Source organism: Molossus molossus, unplaced genomic scaffold (genome assembly GCF_014108415.1).
Source record: "Molossus molossus isolate mMolMol1 unplaced genomic scaffold, mMolMol1.p scaffold_m16_p_21, whole genome shotgun sequence".
Lineage (NCBI taxonomy): Eukaryota > Metazoa > Chordata > Mammalia > Chiroptera > Molossidae > Molossus > Molossus molossus.
The window spans coordinates 7960502-7971167 of record NW_023425357.1 but is presented as its reverse complement, the minus strand read 5'-3'; the positions used below and the strand labels follow the sequence as shown (position 1 = coordinate 7971167).

At 48.1% G+C, this 10666-nt stretch overlaps 1 protein-coding gene across 1 annotated transcript in view; it reads right to left on the bottom strand.

Annotated features, from left to right (window-relative positions):
* Positions 1 to 275: 275 nt before the first annotated feature.
* ZNF541 (zinc finger protein 541) overlaps positions 276 to 10666 on the bottom strand; it is a 30793-nt gene continuing 20402 nt past the window's right edge. Inside the window, exons 9-15 of the mRNA XM_036275879.1 lie at positions 9545 to 9687; positions 9051 to 9154; positions 7536 to 7611; positions 6083 to 6171; positions 906 to 1046; positions 537 to 718; positions 276 to 444 (exon numbers count right to left, since the gene is read on the bottom strand). Of these exons, the coding sequence (XP_036131772.1) occupies positions 276 to 444; positions 537 to 718; positions 906 to 1046; positions 6083 to 6171; positions 7536 to 7611; positions 9051 to 9154; positions 9545 to 9687 (904 nt within the window). The remainder of the gene's footprint in view (positions 445 to 536; positions 719 to 905; positions 1047 to 6082; positions 6172 to 7535; positions 7612 to 9050; positions 9155 to 9544; positions 9688 to 10666) is intronic.

Genomic DNA, 10666 nt, shown 5'->3' with positions numbered 1-10666 from the left:
TGGAACTGAAAGAAGGGGAGAGACTACTACCCTGCAGAGACGGGAGCCTCTGGCAGCAGCCGACAGGGACTTCGCAGCTGTCCGATGACCGTGCTCCTCCTGCCTACTTATGGTCAAATGCCCACTGTGTCTGCAAGCTGGGCTGGCCCACGGGGAGGGTGTGGGGGAGGTAGAGGGGTGCCCCAAAAGTTTTGGTGAGGCCTAAGGGAGACGTGACAGGACTGGAGGTCCCCCTCCCGACTGCCGCCTCGCCCCGACTAGCCATCTGCCAGGAATCACCACTGCAGGGGGCCGATGTCAGCCCCTATCTCCTCCTCTTCCTCTTCCTCCTCCTTCAGATGGAAGGGCTTCACTGGCCACTTCACCCTGACAATGGGTTCCACGTGGTCCTGAAGCCGGTGTCGCTTCATGTGGGCATTTCTACTTTTGATCTTGTCGAACACCCTGAGGAGTGAGCAGAGGACACGGGTCAGAGCAGGGGGAGGTGGTTGCCTGGAGGGTCGCAGTCTGAGCGCATCTGGGGCAGGGGCCGGTACCTCTCACACTCTCTGCAGGGAAAGACGCTCTGGCCCTCTGAGCTCCCAGGCTGCTCAGGCGTCCGCTTGGGGCCAGTGTTGGGGCTGGAGTTGAGAATGGACTCCCTCCTGTAACTCTTGGTCTTTATCTTTAACTCGGGGGTTGGACGGTGGCTGGGTCTCTCTCGAGGGCTGCTAGTGACCTGCAGAGGGGACAGAAACCATGTAAGGGTGCTGACCCTCCACCCTTACGAGGGAGGCACAGAGATACAGGGCACAAACAGCCTCTGCAGGGAAACCCTCCCTGTGGGGCCCCTCCCCACTCCCCAACTCCAATGGGCAGTGGGCATGCAGATCAACACTGAACTCCAGAGCCCCACGACCCTCTACCTTTGCTTCTGTCCTGTCTGCTTCCTCCGGTTCTCTCTTGAGCCTCTTTTCCAGCCCTGGGACTCGGCCGCAGTCAAACTTGATCATTTTTTTCCAGATGTAATAATACTCAACACACTGGGCTACAGTCTTTGTCTGGATCTAGTGAAAGAAAACAGAAACTGGCTATGGGCAGCCCCGGCCACCACTCAGAAACGCCCCCTCCTTGGGCGTGGCCTGCCCACTTGCTACAAGGGGCAGAGAATCCTCAAGTCCCCCCAGGTGACGAGGGCCTTTGGAGTGAAGCCACCACGGCCAAGACCACTTGAGCTCTGCACACTCTGGGCAGCGAGGCCATCCCAGGAACCCTGCCCTGCGGGAAGACGCACATGAAGTACACTGTGACATCAGGCCTACGGGCCAAGTGTTTACCACCTGGGACTGATGAAAGCAAATGCCCTCATGCAGCGGCTGTCACACAGCCCCTGTGAGAACCAGGCAGAGCCAAGTGGTCCACGAGGGCAGGAAGAGGTTTTGAGGGCACTGGTTGCTCCTGGGGCATTCGGACTCCACCACTGGCTCCTCGCTCCACTGAGAGGTGGTCACATTAACAAGAACTTCTGTAAACACCAAACAGAATAGAAGCGTTTAGTTACTCTTGAAAGAAAAGTTCTCAGGAAAATTAACTGGCCATTTCATCACTTCAGAGACCATTTTCTCCACGGGAATTTCCCCCAGCTTTGTATGCATTCACAGACTAGGAGTCAAACCAGTATATCCTCCTCCTGAGCAATGTCCCTAGGTTACAAAAAGTTGGACTTCTGTTTCCAAACAAGATGGGACAACAGGAACCACATTAAAATATATGAAGCAGTGGTTGGTAAGACACTAGGCATCCGTCAAAAAAAAGTTTTTTCCTGCGAGGAAGAAACGAAAACACCACAATGACAACTCACTATCTTGAGAGTGTGTTCAGGCCGCAGCCCAGGGAGGGGTCCAGGCAGAGACTGGACTTCCTGAGCTGAGGTGGAGCAGAGTGCCTGGGGGGACCGAGGTGGCGCGAGTCCACAGGGCGAGAGCTGCGCGGAGAAAACCCCAGAAGCCTGGACAAGGTGCCCCTCGAGCAGTCAGCAAGGTGCTGCCCAGCACGTGCACAGGAGGAGATAACCCTGAGTTGGGTAAAGAACCACCAAGAGGATTAGAGGAAAAGGTGCCCATTGCTCACACAGGGCCAGGAATAGTGCCTGTTCCTACCAGCCAGGGTGGGAAACCACCTAAGTCATGGGGCATGGACAGTGTAAGGAGAAGGGTCTTGCCTCAGTAATGAGGAATAATTAATTTTAGACAAAAAGCTGTTCTGGTCCCATTTATTGATTAATTTTTGTTACAGATGTTTCTCCTTTTTCCCCCACTGATTCCCCCCTCCCTCTCCCTCCCTGCCCTTTCCCCAGATTGTTGTCCATGTCCACTGTTCATGCATACATGCATATAAGTTCTGTGGTTCATCCCTCCCCCACCTCCCCCCTCTTTAGGGGATTGTCAGTCTGTACCCCGCTTATGCGTCTCTGGGACTACCCCATTCCTCAAACTGTTATGTTCATTATATTCCACAAATAAGTGAGATCATATGAAACTTGTCTTTCTCTGTTTGGCTTGTTTCACTTAGGATGATACTTTCAAGGTCCCTCCATGTAGTCTCAAAGGATAAGAGATCTTTCTTACCGCTGCGTAGTACTCCATTGTGTACATGTACCACAGCTTTTTGATCCATTCGTCTACTGATGGACACTTGGGCTGTTTCCACATCTTAGCGATTGTAAATAGTGCTGCTACAAACATGGGGGTACATATATTCTTTCTGATTGGTGTTTTATGCTTTGTTCTGGTCCCATTTAAAAAAATTCTAAAAGCAACACTCAAAAGGAATAAGGTGTTTTCAAGTAAGTGTGTCACAGAACCAAGTTCAAGAATATTTATAAGAATGCAAAAATATCCAGCACCCAACAAGCTAAAATTCACAATGTCTAAAATCCAATGTAAAATTACCAGGCATGCAGAAAGGAAAAATGATGTGTAATGGGGAAAAAACTCAACCCAGCAGAATCGATTCAGAGTGAACACAGATGTTAGAATTAGTGGGGAAGGATGTTAAAAGTTAATGTAACTTGCCCTGGCCAGTTTGTCTCAGCGGTTAGAGCATCGGCCCACGGACCAGAGAGTCCCAGGTTCGGTTCCCATTAAGGACACGTACCTTGGTTGCAGTTTGTCCCTGACCCTGGTTGGGGTCGTGTGGGTGGCAGCCAGTCGATGTGTCTCTCTCACATCAATGTTTCTCTCTTTCTCCCTCTCTCCTTCCCGCTCTATCTGAAGATAAATGCAAAAATGTCCTTGGGTGAAGATAAAAAAAAAAGTTAATGTAATTGTATAATAAATGTTTAAATAGTTAATAGAGACATGGAAGATATAAAAGAGACCCATACAGAATTTCTACAGATGAAAAGTACACTGCATGGGATTAACATCCGATTAGACTGCAGAAGGTAAGATTAGTGAACTCAAAGATACAAAAATGGAAACCATCCAAATGAAACACAGAGGAAAAACTAATCGGTAAAAATGAAAAGAGCAGCAGTGAGCTGTGGGCCATGGGACAACTGCAGGAAGCCTAATACACATCTAAGTGGAGTCTTCAGAGGAGGAGGGAGGGACATAAGAAATATCTGAAGAAATAATGGATGAAGTTTCCGCAAATTTAATGAAAACTATAAACCCACATGTCTAAGAACCTCCAGAATCCCCAAGCACAAGAAACAAAATGAAGAAAATGACTCCAAACCACATCATAATAAAATTGTTCAAAACCAGTGATGAGAAATTCTTAAAAATAACCAGCCAGAGAAAAAAGACATGTTATACACACAGAGAACAAAGACAAGAAAATAAATACATTTAATGTTGGGAATAAAAACAAGACAAAAATAGAGCAATACCTTTAAATTACTCAGAGAAAAAAACGGTCAAGGTAGAATTCTACATTTAGCAAAAAGACATCTATCAGAAATGAAGGCAAAATAAAGATTCTTTTAGATATACAAAGCTGAAAGAATTTATTATTAGCAAAACTGCACTACAAGAAACGTTGAATGATTTGCATCGCTTCGCTTCTGGAAAACGCTGCCAGACAGAAACCCAGATCTACCCGAAGGAATGCAGGACAGTGAAAATGGTTAACGACATGGGTAAATGCATAAGACTTATTATTTAACTCTCTCTAAAAAACAACAACAACTGACTGTTTAAACAAAAACAATAAATAGCACTGTATGTGGGGTTTGTAACATGTAAAATAAAATGCATAACAACAACAGCATAAAGGCCAGGAGGAGAAATGAAATATGCTACTTTAAGATTTTCATTCTGCAGATGAAGTGCTATCAAATCACTTGAAGGCTGACTGTGATAAATGAATGATACAATGTATAAACCCTAAAGCAAACACCAAGGTAATAAAATAAAGTGTTATAGCCAATAAGCCAACAAAGGAGATAAAACAGAATCCTAATATTTACCACATTAATCAAAAGAAAGCAGAAAAAGTGGAAAGGAGAAGTAAACAACAAAATGGACAAGTAGAGAACAACAAACAAGATGATAGACTTAAACCAAACCATCTCAATAATCATGTTATATGTAAATAATATAAATACCTCAATTAAAAGGCTAAATATTTCCTATGACATAAAAAGCAACACCCAACAACACTGCCTACAAAAAATGCACCTTAAATATAAAGACACAAATAGGTTAAAAGAAGATAAAAAAGATCAACTATGATAACATTAATCATAACAAAGCTGGAGTGGCTGGCAATATTAATATCAGAAAAAATAGATTTCAGGACAAAGATTACTATCAGAGATAAAGAAAATCATTTCATTATGATCAAAGGGTCAATGAATTAATAGGTGGTAAAATTCCTAAATGTTTGTGCATCTATGTCAGAGCTTCAAAATACATGAGGCGTTCAACCCCCAGCCCTGGTTGGGGTCATGTGGGAGGCAACCAATCAATGTGTCTCTCTCACATCAATATTTCTCTCTCTCTCTCTCTCTCTCTCTTTTCTTCTCTCTCTCTCTCTTCTTCTCTCTCTCCCTCCCTCCCATTCTATCTGAAAATCAGTGGAAAATTTTCCTTGGGTGAAGATTAAAAAAAAAAATACTGAGGCAAAAAATGGTAGAACTTCAAGGAAAAATAGATCCACAATTACAGTAAAATATTTTAATATCCCATTCTAAATATTTGCTAGAACAAGTGGACAGTACATGTATGGAAGACCTGAACCACAGTATCAACCATCTTGAATTGATATTTGTAGCACTCCACTCAACAACAGCAAAATACACTTTCTTTAAGTGTCCTCAGAACATTTACCAAGATGTAGACCATGTTCTGGGCCATAATAAGGGTTCAATAAATTTAAAAGGATTCAAGTCATACAAAGTATTTCTCCGACCTCAATGCCATTAAATAGAAAATCAGTAACAGAGAACTCTGGTTTCCACCTTTAGAAACAGAAAAAGAGCGAATTAAATCCAAAAGAAAGGAGGGCACAACAGAGCAGAAATCAACTAATAGAAAAAATCAACAACCAAAAGTCAGGATATTAAGTGTAGTATGATGTCTTTTTTTTTAAAAAAAAAAATTATTTTTATAATTTTTAGAGAGAGGAAGAGAAAAAGAGAAAGAACTAGAAATATCACTGAGAGAGAACCATAGATTGGCTGTCTCCTGCATGCCCCCTACTGGGGATCAAACCTGCCACCTGGGCATGTACCCTGACCAGGATGGTGCACGGGTTGACACCCAACACTGAGCCACAGCGGCCGGGCAGTGTGATGTCCTTCCTAAAGCACGCATATATATGTATGTGAGATCTACACAGGGAGAAATGCCTCCAGTGGACAACCAGACAGAGGTTATCGATCAGAAGCAGGATTGTGGGAGGGGCACAGAGGGCTTTATTTGAGCAGGTGATATTCTTCTGTACTGTCTGGAGTTGTTCACAACAATGACTTTTTAAAATTGTAAAGTATTTACAGTATGAGCGGAGCGCCCCCCAGACAGGCCCTTCAGCTCTACTCTGGCTCAGCTGTGTGAGGCAAGGCCTTGTCTACCCAGCCTGCCTGGGTGCGCCTTACCGTCTTGTGTATCAGGTAAAAGTCCTTCTTGTGGGCACAGAACGCCTTCTTAAAGAGCCTCTTCTCCATGGGAGTCCAGATGTCTGAACCTAGCGGAGAAACAGTCAAGAGGGGGAAAGATATTTCTCCTCTGGGACCACAGCCATGGCTGAAATGCAGACCACCCTCCTTTTTATTTAATTTAAATTTTTTATTTCATTTTTTTTTTTTTTATCCTCACCCGAGGACATTTTTCCATTTTTTGTTCAGGTAGAGTGGGAGGGAGAGAGAGGAACAGAGAGAGAGAGAGAGAAACATCGATGTGAAAGGAACACATCGAGTGGCTGCCACCCGCACAACCGACCAGGGCCGGGGACAAACTGCAACCGAGGTACATGCTCTTAGCGGGAACCAAACCCGGGTCCCTCTGGACCACAGGCCGATGCTCTAGCCGCTGAGCCAAACCGGCCAGGGCAAATTTTTTATTTCATTTTATTTAAATCCTCACCCGAGGATATTTTTTCACTGATTTTTAGATAGAGTGGAACTGAGAGAGAGATACACATTGATGTGAAAGAGACACATCGATTGGTTGCCTCCCACAAGACAAGGGCCGGAGATCAAACCAGCAACTGAGGTATGTGCCCTTGACCGGGAATCGAACCTGTGACTCTTCAGTTCACAGGTCAACGCTCTAACTGCTGAGCCAAACCGGCCAGAGCCACCCTCCTTTTTAAACTACTCTTGTTGCGCCCTGGCCGGTTTGGCTCAGTGGTTAGAGCGTCGGCCTGTGGTCCAGAGAGACCCGGGTTCGGATCCCGCTAAGGGCACGTACCTCGGTTGCAGTTTGTCCCCGGCCCTGGTTGGTCGTGCGGGTGGCAGCCACTCAATGTGTCCCTTTCACGTCGATGTTTCTCGCTCTCTCTCTCTTCCTCTCTCTCCCTCCCGCTCTATCTGAACAAACAAACAAACAAAAAATGGAAAAAAACGTCCTCAGGTGAGGATAAAATAAAATAAAATACACTACTCTTGTTGAGCACTCTTACCTGCTTTATCTTATACAATCCTCACAAAAACCTTAGCAGGTAGGGACCATTACTATCCCCACTTCACAGACGCAGCAACTGAGGCTACCATAGGTTAAGAGACTTGCCAACAGCAGGTGGGGGCCCCAGCGTGCCTGACTCCAGGACTGGTGGGACTGGTGTGCTCATCCCTGAACCTGAGCCCGCCTCCACCCCTCTGGGGCCCGAAGCATCCCCTTCCTGGCTGGGCAGAGCTTATGAGGGAACCGCCAGCAAAGGGGAAGGTGGGATCTAACTAGAAGAATACAGCACCCACGGAGTCACCCTGGAGAAGACAGGCCCTTCTGGAAAGACAGGCCCCAAGAGGCACAAGCAGAGCTTGCCACCGAAGCTACTGGTTCAGGGGTCCCAGCCAGGCAAAAACCACACGAGCACCTTGCTCCAGTCACCTGTGTAGCGATAGCTGGTGAGTGGGTGAGTCTGCGGCTTCTGAGGTCCTCGGAGTAAGAGGGTCTCCAGGGCGACCTGGAATGAGAGTGGCAGGTTACTGAGAGAGGGAAGGTGAGGCAGAGGCCCGCCTTCATTGTCTCATTCATTCAAAAACCACTTACAGACTTCCCCATCTGCTCAGAGTGTGGTGGGTCCACGGACCGGCCGCCACCTGTGAGCTGTCTGTGGGCACATCAACTATGTCACCAGCTGTTGGGGGCAGCTGACACTATTTTTTCAAAGCAAGATTTTCTTATTGGGGGAAACAGATTTTCTTACCGCGTGGATTTATTCTGCACAAGCTCCTATTTCGTCAAGGACCAGCATTTTTGAGTAGCGCTGCCCTTGCCCCTTGGCCCACTTTATTTTCCTCATAGCACTAATCATTATCTAATCATTTTAAAGGCATATTTCCTGTTCTGACTTCTTTTTTTATCCTCACCTGAGGACATTTTTGCATTTATCTTCAGATAGAGTGGGAGGGAGAGAGAGAGAGAAACATCGATGTGAGAGAGACACATCAAGTGGTTGCCACTCACACGACCCCAACTGGGGCTGGGGACAAACTGCAACTGAGGTACATGCCCTTAGTGGGAACCGAACTCAGGACTCTCTGGTCTGCGGGCTGATGCTCTAACCGCTGAGCCAAACCGGCCAGAGTTTATTCTGACTTCTTAAAATGTAAGCCCCACGAAGAGAGGGATTTTGTTCTACTCTCCAGCATAACCCCAGTCAGGACTGGCTGTGTAACCTGCAGGGCCCAGTGCAAAATGAAAACATGTGGCCCCTTGGTTCAAAAATCAAGTATTTGAAGATGGCGGCATCAGAGCCTTAACCCAAACATGGGGCTGGGTGGGCCCCGCCCCAGTGTCACACAGCACCAGCTACTCAGTGGGACCCATTGAGTATGTGACTACTCTGCTGCGCACCTACTGTGTGCCAGCCACTGCCTCTCAGCTTGAGAAAGCAGAACTGGGGCACGACCTCTTGGGTCCCTAACTTGGTAACTTGACTTTTCCTCTCCCACTCCTCAGGGTTGGACTTTTATTTTCTAACCTCAGGATTGTGACGAGGGCCCTCGGAGGAGGCAGAGGCATTTCAGTTGCACCAGAGGTTTTCACACATGGGTTTTTGATCAAAAAGATACATCTCAATAAGTAAACCAGATCAACACAGGACCTGAATTGGTTCTACTAGGCTCCCCTCCCCACTGCCCGTGAGGTATCAAAGAAACCCTGGTGTCTTGCTGTTGCCCCAAATAAGTAACTGATTTACTGAGCCCACATCTGTTCATTTCCCCCGCGGTGTTCAAGGGCCACAGCAATCCCAGAGCCGCAGAAGGAAGTATGGGTGGCCTTCCTTCTGTTTCCATAGCTACGGCCCCGGCACAGAGCACAAGGCGTGCACTTGGGGCCCCCGCTCTTGGAGAGCAGGGAGCTTCTCAAGGCCCCCCTGAGCCGCCCCTGCCTCCCTACCTGAACGTTGCCCTGGGCTTCGTGCAGGCAGTGCAGAGCAAGCTCCAGGTTGGTGCCCCCTCCCGGCATCACACTGGAGCAGGCCACGTTGCAGAGCTCAGTCACTGTTTCCAAAAAGTGGCAGAGTGCAAGGGAGAGGAGACACAAGAGTCAGCAAGGGCCAGAAAGGAGGCTCCCGGACAGCACAGAGAGGGGGTTCCTTGGGCCCGTCTCCCTCACGGTTCAGTTAAAAGCAGGCTGAGGGAAGGGAGGGACAAGGAAGAAGGGCAAAAACCCTGCTCCTGGCACCTGCTTGGGACGCCCTGGCCAGCTACTGTGCGAGAAGAGAGGTGGGGACAGGAGACGGCAGCGTGGGAAAAGCAACCCCGGACTGAGGGCTAGTTCTCCCACCCTAGGGGACCCTGCGCTTTTTGGTCAAGGTGAGAACTGGGAAGACAAAGTCCTTGGAGATGGGGGAGGGGTGCTTGGCGATTTGGCCCCACAGTCCCAGCCACCTCTATCCTGCGTGTCCAGGTTGGTCATCACATCTCCCCACGGCTTCCAGACCAGAGAAGCTAAATGCTCATCAATTCCAGCCAGCAGTCTGTCCTGGAGCTCCGGGATCTCAGCCTGAAACCGGCTTCCTACGTTGATGTGTCTGAAATGAGGTCACAGACACAGACAGGTGAGACATACATGTGACAAAGGTGGGAAATAAAATAGAGATGCAAGGTGTGCCCTACTCTGCGGAAACCCTCTGCCATCTCTGACGTGCTGACTGCGGGTCACCCCTGACAGACACGTGCAGGCATTCCAGAAGCCTCTCAAAGGATACTTCCTTCCTTCTTCCACTTTCTTTCCAGATTTCTGGCCTCAGGTGTCTCTCTTGGGGTCTAGGACAGGAGAGGTGTATGTGGACACCTGGCACACTTCTATATCCATGTTCGCATTCATTTAACCACATTTCATGGATGCTCAAGAGACCTGGGCTGTGTTGTCACCAGTTCTAACTAGAACCCCAGGGTCTTGGGTGTTCTTTCCCAACTACTGTATGTCTGGACAGAAAAATATTGGGGGAGACTTGCAGTCAAGATGGCGGGTAGGTAAATGCGGTATCCGTCCTCCCACAACCACATCAAAGTGACAACTAAACTACAGAACCATCATTCAAAACCGCCTGAAATCAAGCTGAATGGAAGTCCTACAACTACGGAATTAAAGCAGCAGCCACATCGAGACTGGTAGGAGGGGTGGAGGCAGATGGGCTGGTCCCACACCCACATGTGGCAGATAAAAATCAGGAGGGTACCTCGGCTGGGAAAGTCCTCCCTGAGGACTCAGGGGTCCCCGTCCCACACCAGGTGCCCCACTGAGGATACCAGTGCCAGGAAGAGAAGTCCCCATCACTTCTGGCTGGAAAAACCAGCGGGAACTGAGGCTCAGGGAGGCTGAGGCGGCTGGAGCCCCAGGCAGCTCCTCTTAAAGGGCCTGCACACGCACTTACAGGACTCATTCCCTCTAAGCTTGGAGGGGAGGCAGCTCTAGGGGCGCCAGAGACATACAGGGAAGAACTGAGCTGTTTGGCACTGGAACGAGGGCTGGAGAGGGGGCTTTCTCCGGGACAAACGTGCAGTCAG